We start from the raw sequence: 17,823 nt of genomic DNA, 5'->3' as shown, positions 1-17,823 counted from the left end.
GTAATGATAACCCTGTATGCGAGACAGCAAAAGAGACACAGATGTATAGAACAGTCTTTTGGACTCTGTGAGAGGGAGGGGGAGGATGATTTGGGAGAATGGCATTGAAATTTGTATAATATCATATAAGAAATGAATAGCCAGTCCAGGTTTGATGCAGGATACAGGATGCTTGGGGCTGGTACACTGGGATGACCCAGAGGGATGTTATGGGGAGGGAGGTGGGTGGGGGGTTCAGGATGGGGAACACGTGTACACCTGTGGTGGATTCATGTTGATGTATGGCAAAACCAATAAAATATTGTAAAGTAATTAGCCTCCAATTAAAATTTAAAAAAAAAGAAAAAAGTCTGTAATACCAAATTATTGGAATGGTATATAAAATATTAATGAATATCGGTTACAAGTTCAAGTGGTACAGTAAGAAAACATAGCTAATGTTCCAAAAAGTACATAAAGGAAATAAATCTGAATTTACAAAATCTACTTAATGTCACTTAATGATAGTCTGAAACAAGAAAGATAAATATGAAGAAAACAAACACATTTGCTTGATTTCACAGAATTTTTGAAAAGGAAATGAAAGATTTAAAAATCAAATCAGCAACAACACCAACATCAAACCCTAGAACTATATTTATGTGTTGGTCCCTGAATCTGAAATAACTGGAATCTGAAACAACTGAGGACAATGTACATAAAAATTTGAGATTCATGAAGAATTTTCTCTGAGTAACCAATATTGATAATTGCAATTTTTATGTTTACTTTCCACTTTGATTCCTGAGTCAGGAAGATACCCCAGAAAAGAGCATGGCTAGCCACTCCAGTATTCTTGCCTGGAGAATTCCACGGACAGAGTAGCCTGGCAGGATACAGTCCATAGGATCACAAAGAGTCAGGCGCCACTAAGTGACTAACACTTTCACTTTCACTTTTCCACTTCTAAAGTCCTAGAACTTCATTGAAATGTATTGTGAGATGGACTACAGAATCATTTCATTAATAGCAAACTACAAACTATGTTATGCAGAGACCATTTCAAAATGATGTTCAGTATAATTAGGCTCAGAGAATGCAACTTTAAAAATATATTTGTTTTACTCTTAGGAAAATACGTCTGCATCTCCTAAAGTCTCCAATAGCTCTAAATTTCATATCTCTGAGTTCATCCTGATGCGATTCCCAGGAATTCACAGTTGGCAACACTGGCTTTCTTTACCATTGGCGTTACTCTACCTCTCAGCGGGTGGCGCTAATATCCTCATCCTCATCACCAGCTGCCAGGACTCTGCTCTTCAGCAGCCCATGTACCACTTCTTAGGCATCCTGTTTGTGTTGGACATGGGTCTGGCCACGACTGTCATGCTCAAGATTCTAGCCATTTTCTGGTTTGAGTCCAAGGTCATTAGCCTCCCTCAGTGTTTTGCTCAAATTTATGCCTTTCACTGCTTTGTTGGCATGGAGTCTGGTATCTTCCTCTGCCTGGCTTTTGATAGATACATAGCTATTTGTCACCCTCTTCACTATCCCATTGTCACCAGTCCTTAATCTTCAAATCTACCTTGTTCATGGTGCTTCAGAATGGCTTGCTTGTCATTCCAGTACCTGTGCTTGCTGCCCAGCATAATTATTGCTCCAAGAATGAGACTGAGCATTGCCTATGCTCTAATCTGTGGTCACTAGCCTGGCTTGTGATGGCAGGAGGCCAAACAGCATTTGCCAAATGGTTTTGGCATTTGGAATGGGGAATGATCTAAGTCTTATAATATTGTCATAGACTTTGATTTGTACTCTGTACTTAGACTGAACTCAACTGAAGCTGCATCTAAAGCATTGAGCACTTGTAGCTCTCATCTCATCCTCATCCTCTTCTTTTATACAGTTGTTGTAGTGATTTGAGTAACTCACTTGGCAGAGACAAAAGCTACTTTGATTCCATTTCTACTAAATGTGCTGCACAATATTATGCCCGCTTCCCTCAACCCTATGGTGTATTCACTTAGGACTAAGAAACTTAGGGCAGGCTTCCAAAAGGGGTTTCGTTTGAGTTTAGAAAAGAAAGTAAGGCACCCAAGACCTTCTCCATGATGTATAGGTACTTCAACATCTTTAAGAGTAGATATTAGACATTCAGAGATGATGGGAAATGTGAATGCCTTTGAGATACCTTTCTCACATTTTCATATAAACAACCATGAAATTACTTGAAAGAAAAAAAAAAGAAAGCTTCACAGTAGCTCCAAATTATGGACAAGAGCTAAATATATGTGAGGAAAGGAAACACTTTCTAACAAACAAATCAAATGGAATAAAAAACTGTAATTAATGATTTAGCTCTTCCCCATATAAAAAATAGGATATAATAATGGTATACACATGCATACACATTTGCAATCAAATAAATAAAAGTGAATGGGATGTGAATTACAAATATTGCCTGTTTACTGATAGCTGTGACTTGGTAGCAAAGTCAATCTGGCTGAACAAGCATCATTCCAGTAATATGAACACAGATGCAGTGGTAGAAAATACTTCAGATAAGCAAAGCTCAACTATACTATAATGAGGTTTGGGGAGAATATGGCTAGATGACCAGACCGAGGAGAAAGTTGTAGATCAGTAGATAAATGCATGGGAGAGAGAGGGAGAGAGAGAGAAATATTCAGAAGGATCATTATCTTGCCCCATTTGTTTCTCCACATCTGCTCTCTGCCCTTTCTACACTGTTTTGTGCCCTAGAAGTCTGAAGCTCATATACCATATGACCCAGTGTCCTTTGTTGTCTAGCTTTCAGTTGGATTGAGCTCACTGGCAGGAGATTACTGTCCACGAGTTGAAAGAGTTTGGGTTTTCTGTTTTGTTTTGTTTTTCTTTTACTCTTAGCCTGCTTTGACATCAGGGCTCTGATGCGTCCCTTAAGGTCTTGCCTTGCCAACCATCTGCTTGCGGCTACAGTTCTTATGGTTTTTACTCAAGAACACTTTTTTCCCCTTTCTTTTCCCCTTAAGGGCAAGGGAGTGATTAAGTTCTTATGATCTTAGTCTCTGGATACCCAACCAGTAAATCCTAAAGGAAATCAACCCTGAATATCCACTGGAAAGACTGATTCTGAAGCTGAAGCTCCAATACTTTGGGCACCTGATATGAAGATCCAACTCATTGGAAAAGACCCTGATGCCGGGAAAGGCTGAAGGCAGTATAAGGGGACAACAGAGGACGAGATGGTTGGATGGCATCACTGACCCGATGGACATGAGTTGAGCAAGCTCCGGGAGATGGTGCAGGACTGTGTGCTGTGAGCTGCAGTCCATGGATCGCAAAGAGTCAAACATGACTGAGCAACTGAACAACAACAGTCCAGTATTTATTGTTTTCTCAACATTTGTTTTTTTATTTCCTTACTCCCTCCTACAACTCTGTTAATATCAACTTCATTGAATTCTTTTCTGATTAACATTGTTTGTGAGTCTTTTGGTTTTTTTGTTTTTTTTTTTTTTTTTGTGGCTGATTCATCAGCTTTACCTCCATCACCACACCTCTGCTACAAGCTACTTCTCAGCCTCTATGACAACAGTCACACAAGGATATAGGCTGCTTGAGTAAGAGAGGAATTTATAGATGATCAAACTAGAAATATCTGTAAGGCAGGAAGCAGATGCAGAATTTTCATCCCAGTGAAAAATCTTGCCCTGAATTCTTTTTTTTTTTTTTTTTCATGATCTTAAAACCAAAGAATAGCAGAAACAAAGCTTGGGCTATTAGTGTCATATATTTCATTACGTTCTGGGCTGGTTTACATTGAGCTCATGCTTGCTATTATTGTTGTTCAGTTGCCAAGTCCTGTCTGATTCTTTGCAACACCATAGACTGAAGCATGCCAGGATCCTCTGTCCTCCACTATCTCCTGGAGTTTGTTCAAATTCATGTGCACTGAGTCGGTGAGGCCATCCAACCAACTCATCCTGTTTCATTCCCTTCTTCTTTTGCTGTCTAATAATCTAATCTTCTGTCACCCCCTTCTCTTTTTGCCTTCAATCTTTTCCAAGATCACAGTCTTTTCCAGTGAAATGGCTCTTTGCATCATGTATTTTATTGTGATCTGCGCTGGTTTAGATTGGGCCCATGCTTAGAATGTTTCCTTAACTTGCTGAGATATGTTGTGAGATATGTTTCACCACTTGAAAATGAGGTCTAATTTGTATGCAGGCCCACCATATGTTAGTAATTCTATTTCACATTGATTATAGTCACTCATTTTATAGCTAGAATTAAAAAGTAAATTCTATCAGTTCTCGGGTATTCTGAAAACAGCATAGAGTATTTTTCATTATTAATCTGGCTTTTCACACAAACTTGCATTTATTTATATTCATTTAGAGTCTGACAAAGAGAAAACCCAATGTTCCATGCATTCATAAAACTACATTCTTTAATAATAACATATTTCAGAGCATTAAAATAATTTAAGTAAACACATGCTTGATATTTTCAATAAAGATGCAAGAAGATGGTATTTCTACTAAATAACCATGACACCATCAAAGTGCAATGAAAGAAAACAAAAATTACATGTCATTCCAACAGAGATAACCTACACATTACAGTCTAACAATTTAAATGTCAAGAATTTATGCAAGAGTAACAGTGAGAATTTCCAAAGACATTTAAAAAATGAAGAAAAATTTATGAGAAGCAGTAAGAAGTGCAGACCATGAATTTTCAAAATAATCCATTAACTTTATTACAAAAAAGAAAATCAATCAGCTGCAGAGATTTTGAGCAGCAGAAGTTGTCTTGGTGCATTGGTCAGAGGCTCCTGGGCCAGAACTGGTACTCTGTGATACTGCATCCTGAGCAGTTCTGAAAGTTGTTTTTACCCAACTTATCCACAGAGTTGTTCATCTTTGGTGGCATTTCAATATCATAGATCTTCTTAAAATGGGCAAGATGACTCCCACTCAGATTTGATGCACTTGAAGAGTCATTTGCAGTAGTTGACCTCAATAGCAATGGATTCATTTGTGACTATGAACTCCTTAAGCTGAAAGAAGCCAATATGCCATACCAGGATATTAAATGAGATAAATTATGCAAAATTCTATGTTGGATAGCAACTTTTTGAATAACTATGGGAAGATATGTTTTGACAAATTTATTTATATTTTCCAAGGGGTAAAAAGTAGTGATAATTGACAACATCTCCCACAAAGCAATTAACAGGGAAGAATGGATTTGCACTCAGGATCTTCAGAGCTGCCAGTGAAGGAATAAGTTTATGCTCTCCTTCTAAATAGCTGCCCTTTACATTGGCCTGCATTTTATCTCTGTGTATCATTTTCCCTGTTAGAATGTCCATCTCTTGGAGCTTGTTTAGATGATTAGATATGAATATTATTAGACAGCAATTTTGATTGCCATACAGTGTTATATTTTTCACTTGAGAACCCTGATCAGAGGGTATGTGGATGTGAGTGTCCTTTGCTTATTGTTATAGCAGTAAAAATTTGCCAATGTCACTAACTATGAAGAATATAATGCAAGCTCTTTATAGTCTTTAATTCTTAAAATCAGTGGATTTTTACAATATTCTATCTGCCTGATCCTTTTTGTTCCTTTAACAATATTTTGTTACATTAAATAAGTACAGATTTTCCTACTTTTTAAAAGGGAAAAGTAAATAAGTAAACACATACAATTATGTAAGAAGTTGGAGGAGGACATGGCCACACACTCCAGTATTCTTGCCTGGAGAATTCCATGGACAGAGAAGCCTGGCGGGCTCAGTCCATGGGATCACAAAGAGTCGGACATAACAGAAGCAACTTAGCATGGCATGTAAAAAGTAAGTAAAAATGTATGTTATAGAGGAAAAAGAGTACCTTAAACGTGCATTTTCCTCTCATACCCAAAGTGTAAATAATTGACATAATTTCTCCAAAATACTTGATTTGATACATGCTTATTCATTTTAAAACTTTGTCATCAAACTCTGTTCAAATTTGAAATGGTGTTGAACATGACTCTTTTGAAGCAAGACTATGCTCAAACTCAAACATGGTACAGCAGTCAAGTATGCTGCATGTACATATGTGCTCAGTTGCTTCAGTTATGCCTAATTCTGCAACCCCATGGACTACACTGTCCATGGAATTCTCCAGGCAAGAATACTGCTGTGGGTTGCCATTTTCTACTCCAGGTTATCTTCCTGGCCAGGGATCTAACCCGGGTCTCACACACTGCAGGCAGATTCTTTACCATCTGAGCCACCTGGTATAAGTAGGACCTAATGTACTCTTGCATTGTCAAGCTGTTAGCTGTGGTTTTCAAAATCATGATGTTACTCTAACTCTAAATACTGAGGTAACTTTGTAGCAATGCATTACTTCAAAATAAAGGATTTATGTAATAAAGAAAAGAAAGTCAAGCAAATGCATTAAAGATATAATGAACATTTATTCTATACAAATGTAGACTCTTGAGACTGGAAATCAAGAGGGTTTCTTTTGGTTTTAGGAAGCAGAATCTCCCTTAAACCAACATCAGCCAAAAGTATGTGACTTAGGAGGGTACAGAGGCTTATCACAGAAGCCAGGGAGAAAGTGAAACTGGGCTTCCCAATACAGAAATTTGAATTCCCGTATTAAGTATTTTCTGCCTTTAAGCAGTATGGTCTCTTACCTTCTCTGTGCCTATGAGAGAGACATAGAAAGAGAACTGGCCCAATTTTCTCTTCATGTAGGTCAGTTTTCTCTACTTCTCTATGAGTGTGGCCAGGGGTACATTCAGGTTTTCTAGATTTTGAAGCTGGAGAAGGCAATGGCAACCCAATCTAGTACTCTTGCCTGGAAAATCCCACGGACAGAGGAGCCTAGTAGGCTGCAGTCCATGGGGTCGCTAAGAGTCGGACATAACCAAGCAACTTCACTTTCACTTTTCACTTTCATGCATTGGAGAAGGACATGGAAACCCACTCCAGTGTTCTTGCCTGGAGAATCCCAGGGACAGGGGAACCTGTTGGGCTGCCGTCTATGGGGTCGCACAGAGTTGGACATGACTGAAGCAACTTAGCAGCAGCAGATTCTGGACTACATGCAAATTTAAGGATCCACTTAAAAATTAACCACAAAATAAATATTTACTTAGAATTAAGAAAGAATTAGTAACACAAATTTAATAGCTGAAATTCCACATATACTACAGATTCTTGAAAAATATAATTATTACCAGGTAAATATCAATAGCAATATTTAGATATACATTTTACTGATATAATTTCATATTTATAGAGTAGTTGTAGAAGTAAAACAAGTTCTGCATATTCTTTCACAGATTCACCAACAGGTTGCATTTTGCACCAATTTTTTTTTTTCTCTCTCTTTCCATTTGTATGTGTGTATATTTATATACTTTTTTTTTCTTCTGAGCAGTTTTGAAGTAAGTTGGAGAGACTATGACTGCTTACTTTTACAAATTTTAGTGTGTATTTCTAAGAATAAAGACATTTACTTGCATAACCATAACACATACAATAGAATCAGGTAAATTATGCTGATACTTTACAATAATCTAATCCACAGTACACATCCAAATTTTGTCAATGGTCTTGTAGCAAATCTTTCTAGGTTTGGGATAAAATCCCAAATATTTTAGTTGATTTCTCTGGTTTTCATTTTGATATAAGATTTCCTCACCTTACTTTGGATCTTTACATTTTATAAGAGATGTGGTAGGCATTTGCAAAACATCCCTAGCTTTGGGATTGACTGATGTTTTCTCATAATTAGTGTGGTGGCCCTGGACATGTGCCTTCAAGAGAAGCTGATTTGTGTAGCCCTGTTGATGTCAGCTGACTGCTGCACCTTGGAATGTGCCATGACACTCACACCAAGGTCATGCTTCCCTTGGCTGTTCCAAGACAAGACTGAACAAAGTAGAGGAACTTGAGCTAGGTCCTTCCTGCCAAAAATGGAGCTTTTTTAATGATCCAACTTTGCTTGTGGACTCCCTTGTAGCCTGGTTGAGACATTCTCAGAGCTGCACTAAAGATCTAAAGTACCTAAAATTAGTGATTGTCCCTATCCTGCTGCTGCTGCTGCTGCTAGGTCACTTCAGTCGTGTCCAACTCTGTGTGACCCCATAGACGGCAGACCACCAGGCTCCTCTGTCCATGGGATTTTCCAGACAAGAGTACTGGAGTAGGGTGCCATTACCTTGTCCCTATCCTATTTTGCTTTAAGTCTCCAGTCTAGCCCTTGCAGAAAAAAAGATAGATCCTGGAGAATGGCTGTAGGCTACTGAAAGTTCGATCAAGCAGGAGCTGCAGTTACAATTGCAGGGTCTGAGGTTGTATATATGTTAGAACAGGTTAATTAAGTCCCAGGTACATGCTATGCAGCAACTGATCTGGTAAATGAATTATTTACTATTTTAATTTTAAAAAGGAGGGGGTCAGAAATAGTAATGATTCAAGTGGAAAATGCAACTGTACTCATTTAGAGCTTTCTCCAGGGTTGGAATGGTTTGTATTATTTTACAAGTTTACTACATTCTTGATGATTTTGTGTGTACTTGTTCTATCCATTACAGAAAGAGGAAATTGAAATTTTCATTTGTATTTTTGGATTTGTCTATTTTTCTGGCAGATCTGTATGTTTTTACTCCATACATTCTGAATTTCTCTTATTAGACTCATAAACATTATGAAATTGACCTTCTTTATCCCCTTGGTAAAATTATTTTCTCTAAGAGTATTTGATATTAAAATAGTCACTTCAGCTATCTTTTGACTAGTGTTGTTGTTGTTGTTTTAGTTGCTAAGTCATGTCTGACTCTTTGCGACTCCATGGACTGTAGCCCGCCAGGCTCCTCTGTCTATGGGATTTCTCAGGAAAGAATTTTGGAGTGGGTTGCCATTTCCTTCTCCAGGGAGTCCTTTCAATCCAGGGATCAAACCTGCATCTCCTGCTTGGCAGGCAGACTCTTTACCACTGCGCTACCTAGGAAGCCCTTTTGACTAGTGCTAGCATTGTGTAACTTTTTTCATCCTTTAACTTTTAACCTATTTGTGTCTTTTTACTTCAACATTAACTATTAAAAATGACTATTGAAATGGTTAAATTTAGTCTATCATCTTTTACTTGCTTTATTTATTTATCATGTGTTCTTTGTTACCTTTGCTTCTTCTTCTTCTTTTTTTTTGCCTTCTTGAGGATTAAATAACTATCATGATTGCATTTTATTTTCTAGCTTAACACAATTCCTTAATTGCAGGAAGAAATAAACAGAAAAACTAAAAGTGGAAGATGTGAATACACTATTTTTTTTCCAAGACAAATCAAGAGTACACACGAAAAGTAAGCCCAGTAAATGAGATATTTATAAACATATACCCCAATAACAGACAATACTCATTCTTCTCAGGGACATGTGAAAAATTAACAAAATATCATGCTCTTGTAAAGGAGATTACACAATCCCATCAGCAAGCCCTGTAGAGAGAAATAAAAGAAGCAACTCTCATCACAGTGAATCAAAACTAGTAATATAAAATTTTAAAATAGCATTTTTAATAAGTAACCAAGAGTATAATTAAACGACAATAAGACAGCAGTTTCTTATCAAATTGGCACGTAACTTTTGGAATGGAAGAGGAGAACTCCAATACAAAATTGGAATTTGTCTTGAGGAAATAATCAGGTCAGAAATGCAAAAGTTTCACATATGGGTCAATTGCTATAGAGTTTTTTAAAAGGATCTATAATATGAGATTATGGTATCTTTAAGTAAATTATGAACTTTTATTCAATTATAATAATTCAGATGAAAATGGACTCATAAATGTTAAATAAAAATACCAGTGTATACTGTAGCATATTATGATTTTTTTGTTAAAACATAGATAATAAATATATATATAATTATATTTTATGCATGCATTTTTTAAAAATCAGGATAAAATACATAAGAAGTTTCCTCTAAGTTGTAGACTATGGGTGCTTTTTAATATCTTTTTAAAATACCTCCTGTTTTTCCAAATTATTCAATATATGGTGACATTACTTTTATTATCTATTTTAAGTAGGTAAAAATTGAATCAGTTATCTTTAAAATTACTGCTATTATCATGATTATTATTCTAAGGACATGCTGCTGCTGCTAAGTCACTTCAGTCGTGTCCGACCCTGTGCGACCCCAGAGACGGCAACCCACCCGTCCCTGGGGTTCTCAAAGCAAGAACACTGGAGTGGGTTGCCATTTCCTTCTCCAATGCATGAAAGTGAAAAGTGAAGTTGCTCAGTCATGTCCGACTTTTAGCAACCCCATGAACTGCAGCCTACCAGGCTCCTCCATCCATGTGATTTTCCAGGCAGGAGTACTGGAGTGGGGTGCCATTGCTTTCTCCGCTAAGGACATATATTAATCTAATTTTTCCTAACTTAATATGTAAGAATAATAAGCTTAAACTGTTGAAGACTTTATTTTCTAGACCACCATAATGTTTATCACTTCCCTTACTTGAAAGTAAACTTTATAAACCAGGGGCCGTGTTCATATACTTCCTAGCTTTGTTTGGAGAGTAGAAAATTCTCAATAAACGTTATTAAATGGGGAGATGAACTAATGCATGAATAAAAGAAGAAATTTTAAAGAATAAATCAAGGTGTGAATGAAAGAGAGTCCATACTCAATTGCTTTTGATATGTTTTCCAAAGGGCAGTGGGTAAAAGGGAAATATTGCTTGCTGTTTAGTTACTAAGCTGTGTTAGACTCTTTTGTGACCCCAGGGACTATAGCCCACCACGGTCCTCTGTCCATAGAACTTCACAGTCAAGAATACTGGGGTGGGTTGCCATTTCTTCCCCCAGGGGATCCTCCTGGCCCAGGAATTGAACCCATGTCTCCTGTGTCTCCTGCATTGCAGGCTCTTCTTTACTGCTGAGTCACCAGGAAAACCCAAAAGGGAAATATACATTTGAGATAAAATATTTAAAAGAAAATATTTAATCCTAGTTTTCATTAAAATAACTTGTGTTTACTTTCAATCTCTCCCCTAACAAATATACATGCTAATGCACAAACACACATATGAGAGTATTCACATATTTGTATATCATTATTTCAGCACTGAAAGTGGAAAGTGTTTACTCTGTTTCTTCCTTCTATAAGGGATGTTTTGATTCTCACATCAACGCTTGTGTCTTGATATTCTGAAATATCCCTTTGGGACATTTAACACACGTTTTCCTTTAAAGACTCAGTTTGATAGTACAGATAGCAAGGAAGCAAGAGGTTGCTTGCTATGTAAACACATTTATTCTAAGATTTGAACTTTTTTTAACCAAGACCCTGAATACTTGGACCAGATTGCCTTCATCTCACTGTTTTGCTGTGAAAGCAAAGAATAAGGTAATGAATATATACAAAAGAAAGGATAATGACAGGATTACTTTTCTCTCTTTTTTTCTTGTAAGCAGTAACACAAAGTGGAGAAGGTCCATAGGTACATAGCAGTTGCTTATTATTTTTCCAGAAATAAATCTTTGATTCTAGTCACACAATTTTAAGGAAGAAGTGTTGTATGATATTGGGCATTTATGAAAAATGTGCATTTCCCCAAGTGTAACATTGTGGTTATGATTATTTCTGTTATTTCTCTATCCAAAGAGAAATTAGAAGTAAATCACTCCCATGACAAAGAGAAATAGGGGAATAGTTAGAAAAGTGGTTCTCAATCTGATGGTAAAATTAATCTGATGGTAAAAATGCTCTTGTTTTTCCCTGATTCTTTTCTTATTCCTCAAAATCATAATGTCTGATTTTTACCATCTCAGTCTGATGGTAAAAATGTTCTTGTTTTTCCCTGATTCTTTTCTTATTCCTCAAAATCATAATGTAATTTGCCTTGATTATGTACTACAGAGACAGACCTATGACTTTTGTTTCAATGATTTTGGATAGAAAAAATTACATGGAATAAACAACCCTCAAATGAAAAGAAAAATATGAATCCAAGGATTAAACTGGTCTAATGAAAGTACATCTATTACCTATTAAGTTTAAGGATGAATATAAGCAATAGATATATTAAAGATGTATTTTATAAGTGGCCATAGTCCTGTGTTTGTATTATTACTCCAGTAACTCTGACCACACCCCAGTACCCTATTTTCTTTAACACAGGTAATTATTCTTTCTGCAGAGAAATTATTAAGGCACTGAATTGACATTGTTCATTCTTGTCAAGAGACCCTTTTACGCCAAGAGAAGCTGCAAAGTTGCATTATGCACTGCTATTTACAATGCAATATACAGTTCAAAGTTTTTCATTTATTATGTCAGCAAATCTGGAGGACCTAGCAGTGGCCACAGAGCTGGAAAAGGTCAGTCCTCATCCCAATTCCCAAGAAGGGTAGTACCAAAGAATGTGCTCACCATCAGACTATCACACTCATCTCTCATGCTAATAAGGAGATGCATAAAATCTTGCAGGCTAGGCTTCAGTGTTATGCGAACCAAGAATTTCCAGATGTCCAAGCTGGGTTTAGAAAAGGAAGAGAAACTAGAGACCAAATTGTCAACATTTGCTGGATTATAGAGAAAGCAATGGAATTTCAGGGGAAAAAAAATCTCTCATCAACTATGCTAAAGCCTTTGACTGTGTGGATCACGACAAACTGTGGAAAGCTCTTAGAGAGATGGGAATACCAGACCATATTCCTTATCTCCTGATCAACCTGTATGCAGATCAAGAAGGAAGAGTTAGAACCCTGTATGGAACAACAGATTGGTTTAAGATCCAGAAAGGAGTATGACAGGACTGACTGCTGTCACCCTGTTTGTTTAACCTATATGCTGAGGATATCATGAGAAATGCTGGGCTGGATGAGTTACAGGCTAGAATCAAGACAGGAGGGAGAAACATCAACAACCTCAGATATGCAGATGATACCACTCTAATGGCAGAAAGTGAAGAGGAACTAAGGAACCTCTTTATGAGGGTGAAGGAGGAGAGTGAAAGAGCCAGCTTAAGGCTAAATATTAAACAACTAAGATCATGGTATCCAGCCCCATTACTGCATGGCAAACAGAAGGGGAAAAGGCAGAAGTACTGACAGATTTCCTCTTTTTGGGCTCCAAAATCACTGTAGATGGTGGCTGCAGCCATGAAATCAGAAGATGATTGCTTCTTGTCAGTGTGTTGAAAAGCAGAGGCATTACTCTGCAAACAAAGGTCCGTATAGTCAAGGCTATGGTCTTCCCAGTGGTCGTGTACGGTTGTGAGAGCTGGGCTATAGTGTTTCCTTTGTCATAAATTAAATGGCTGAACATGTATTTCAGAATTTGGTTTCTGGATTCTGTACTTCTTATGTAGTATTTTTAATCACATTTAAAGGGATGAGTAATTTGTTTTTTAAGGAAGTTATAGAAATCATCCTCATGCATATCTTTAAGAAATAGACAGATAAGGTTAAAATCTATATATTTCTCTTCTATACTGCTCTTCTTGTACTACCTGATCTTGGAAAAACTGAGATGTAATAAAATCTCAAGGAGATTAAGTGAACTACAAAAATCAATTATAGAATCCAATTTTCTATCCTATAAATTGGTGGGATTTTCATTATGATAGTTGACCATGTTTCTATGAAAAATCAGATAAACTTTCATATTCTGGTAATTATAGGGTTATTAAGAAGGTGTTTAATAAAACCAATTTTTTTTTCTTGGGAAATAGGTCACAGAATTATTTTCGTTCTAACTATAAAGCTTACATCCATTTTTGGTGATTTAGAGCCCACTGGCTAAATTATTATCTGTTGTTTGCAATCAGCCTTAGGCTTGCATGCAGCTCATTTTTCTTACCTGTTTAGCAGAGACCACAATAGCACTAAATTTTTTCCTTCCTTCTTCTGACCTAACTCCTAGACACTGCAGATCGTATTTCTTAAGGGAGAGGTAGGAGAGGATTCTAGCTTCTTCACTGCCAAACGCTTTCCAAGAACCATGAAGTTAACTAATGGCTCTCTGGATATTTATGAATTATTTATCACTTATTATTTAGCATCAGTGAAGTTCCTATTATCTGATAATTGCAAGATTCTTTGTGGTTTACTTCCTGGCCAAGCATCTAAATTATCACTTGTCCCCTCAACCCCAGTGACTTCTCACAGACTTGATCATTTGATTTCCATACTTTTGCTTATTGATTCTTTTCTCTGGAATTCCTTTTATAAATGTGTCTCCTTTACAGCATGTTTTCCCTTCTGAATAGGTATCAAACACCTTCTCTTCAACATAGTCTTTCTTTATAATCACCAATTCCTCCTTCAACACCCCATCAACAACAATAAACATCCAGTTTAATAGTCTAGTGCTCATTTAGAAGGTTGCACATACTTTTACTTTAATTCTTTTTACATTTACTATGATAAATTATTTGCATCTTTGTCCACTAACTCTGATGTCCTTAATGAGTGAAACCCTTGTTCCCAACATTGTCAAATTTTAGATGTTCAATACATATATATGAGAAATTAAAAGATTAATAAAAGCATGAGGTAGCATTTACTTATCCCAAATCCTTAAGTTGAAAATGAGATTTAGCCACAAGCATGGAATTTGGAATTAATTAATTTTGCTCTTAAATGAGAAATAAATTTTATGTGTGGTAAGAAAGTGAAGAAGAACTAAAAAGCCTCTTGATGAAAGTGAAAGTGGAGAGTGAAAAAGTTGACTTGAAGCTCAACATTCAGCAAACGAAGATCATGGCATCCGGTCCCATTACTTCATGGGAAATAGATGGGGAAACAGTGGAAACAGTGTCAGACTTTATTTTTGGGGGGCTCCAAAATCACTGCAGATGGTGACTGCAGCCATGAAATTAAAAGATGCTTACTCCTTGGAAGAAAAGTTATGACCAACTTAGACAGCATATTGAAAAGCAGAGACATTACTTTGCCAATAAAGGTCCATCTAGTCAAGGCTATGGTTTTTCCTGTGGTCATGTATGGATGTGAGAGTTGGACTGTGAAGAAGGCTGAGTGCCGAAGAATTGATGCTTTTGAACTGTGGTGTTGGAGAAGACTCTTGAGAGTCCCTTGGACTGCAAGGAGATCCAACCAGCCCATTCTGAAGGAGATCAGCCCTGGGATTTCTTTGGAAGGAATGATGCTAAAGCTGAAACTCCAGTACTTTGGCCACCTCATGCGAAGAGTTGACTCATTGGAAAAGACTCTGATGCTGGGAGGGACTGGGGGCAGGAGGAGAAGGGGACGACAGAGGATGAGATGGCTGGATGGCATCACTAAGTCGATGGATGTGAGTCTGAGTGAATTCCAGGAGTTGGTGATGGACAGGGAGGCCTGGCATGCTGCGATTCATGGGGTCGCAAAGAGTCGGACACAACTGAGTGACTGACCTGAACTGAAGAAATATCAAATGTAAAGTTGAATTTATTTGTATTGTCTCCTACTAGAACTCGACTAACATGGTTCCGTTGTGAAATATATGAAAATGTACATTCAAAAGATCAGAGACAACCAATGAGAAAACAATAAAAATTAGAGATGTCAGTGTATTTATTGAATGATAAATATTACTAGAGTAACAAACATAATCAAGGCAAAGAACATAAATCCTTTTACTGAAGTATAATAATGTAAAACTAATTTGTTTTGGTTTTGCTATAAACACCAGATAATCTCAGAGGACAATGTTTAAAGGTAAAGTAGAAAGATTGGTAGAAACATAATAAAAAAAAAAAATTCATTACCATTGATATATTTATGCATCCCAAACAATTTTAGCCACTTACAACCTATTACTGAAAGCTTATTCTGATTAGAAATTAAAAGCATTCTAATAAATGCACATAGACCATAATAAGAAAAGGCAAAAATGAGTCAGTTTAAATGTGAAAGGACCAAACACAATTTTTCTGATTTGTGAGACCCCGATCTCCATTGAGAAATACATAATTTAATATTTACAAAAGGTTTCATACAGTGCCTTAATAATTAAATATCAACAATCAGCTATTAAGCAAGAATAAGAATTTTTAAAGTCCTCATATCTTTTGGTTCATGGGTATAGTGACCAAAGGATGCTAAGATCACACCCACAGGGAGATCTATATATTTATTAACAAATGAAATTTTCTATCCAAAATCTCTTTAGAGAAGATATAACAGAATTACTTTTTATTATAAATCTGAAGGTGAAAAACTAGTTTTAAAAAACAATTTTGAATTAGTGTCTGTGATGTGAACTTGAAATTGCTTAATAAAAATTTATTGAGTGAATAAATGAAATAATCAGTAAACAAACAGAAGATATACTCACTGTCACTCAGTAAAGTTGACTGTTTAATCAAATAAACTACAGAATTTTAAAACATAGAAAAAGATAAAGTAACCATAAACTATATTTTCTCTTATCTTTATCTTACTCTAGGAAAAGTCACATAAAGTTTAAGTCTATTTGATCATGCTAATGCTGAATAAAACGGAGTGGGTCCCACCCTCATTCATTCTGAATGGAGTCCCAGGACTGGAAGATGTGCATATTTGGATTTCCTTCCCATTCTGCTCCATGTATGTTGTAGCTATGGCAGGGAATTGTGGACTCCTCTACCTCATCTACTGTGAGGACTCCTTGCACAAACCTATGTATTACTTCTTGGCCATGCTTTCCCTAACTGATCTTGTCATGTGCTCTAGCACAGTCCCTAAAGCCCTCTTCATCTTCTGGTTTCATCTCAAGAAAATTGGCTTTGATGGGTGCCTGATCCAGATGTTCTTTGTGCACACCTTCACAGGGATGGAGTCTGGGGTGCTCATGCTCATGGCCCTGGACCGCTACGTGGCCATCTGCTACCCTCTGCGCTACTCAACTATCCTCACAAATCCTGTCATTGCAAAGGTGGGTCTCTCCACCTTTCTCAGAGGGATGTTGCTCATTATTCCCTTCCCTTTCCTCACCAAGCGCCTGCCCTACTGTAGAGGCAATGTAATCCCCCACACTTATTGTGACCACATGTCTGTGGCCAAGTTGTCTTGTGGAAATATCAAGGTCAATGCCATCTATGGTCTGATTGTTGCCCTCCTGATTGGAGGTTTTGACATCCTGTGCATCACAGCCTCCTACACAATGATCCTGAGGGCAGTGGTCAGCCTCTCCTCAGCAGAAGCTCGGCGGAAGGCCTTCAGCACCTGCACTGCTCACATCTGTGCTATAGTTTTCTCCTACAGCCCAGCCTTCTTCTCCTTCTTTTCCCATCGCTTTGGGGCCCATACAGTCCCTCCCTCTTGTCACATCATTGTGGCCAATATTTATCTACTGTTGCCTCCAACTATGAATCCTATTGTGTATGGGGTGAAAACCAAGCAGATAAGAGACTGTGTTTTAGGAATCCTTTCAGGTTCTAAGAATACCAAATCCCAAAACATATGAGTGGGCATTCCCAGGAAAGAAAAGAGAAAGATGACTTTTAGTTACCTGTTTAGGCGGGAGTTGGCAAAATCTTTGCAAGTTCTATTTTGGCCCCTAAAATGGGACTTATCTAGTAGTAAGTGCATCTCCAAATGCATGTCCTGTCATGAGAATCTCAGTATCACCTCCACACCCACCAATCTTTCTAAGAATTTCTTATTTCTCATTGCTGTGAAAGATTAATCTAATACCTAACCCAAGTTTTCTTGAACACAAACAAGTTAGACCATTTTTCATAAAAAGGTGAATAAAATGGGAGGACATGATTTTGTTTTAAATAGTGAATTTAATAATCAGATAGCCAGTTGTGACTTTCCCCTGAAAATATAT

The 17,823-nt window shown here is 37.1% G+C and overlaps 1 protein-coding gene and 1 pseudogene across 1 annotated transcript; both read left to right on the top strand.

Annotated features, from left to right (window-relative positions):
* OR56B44P (olfactory receptor family 56 subfamily B member 44, pseudogene) lies at positions 1,120–2,055 on the top strand (annotated as a pseudogene).
* Positions 16,489–17,454, top strand: OR52N4 (olfactory receptor family 52 subfamily N member 4). The gene has a single exon (NM_001389761.1). It carries the CDS (start codon positions 16,489–16,491, stop codon positions 17,452–17,454), a length of 966 nt encoding a protein of 321 aa, NP_001376690.1.
* Positions 17,455–17,823: the final 369 nt, after the last annotated feature.

This window comes from Bos taurus, chromosome 15 (genome assembly GCF_002263795.3).
Source record: "Bos taurus isolate L1 Dominette 01449 registration number 42190680 breed Hereford chromosome 15, ARS-UCD2.0, whole genome shotgun sequence".
Taxonomy (NCBI): domain Eukaryota; kingdom Metazoa; phylum Chordata; class Mammalia; order Artiodactyla; family Bovidae; genus Bos; species Bos taurus.
This window is presented reverse-complemented; position numbering and strand designations above follow the sequence as displayed.

What these genes read in the sequence shown, in the direction of transcription:
- OR52N4 (NM_001389761.1), top strand. Translation starts at nt 16,489, where the DNA reads ATGCTAATGCTGAATAAAACGGAGTGGGTCCCACCCTCATTCATTCTG.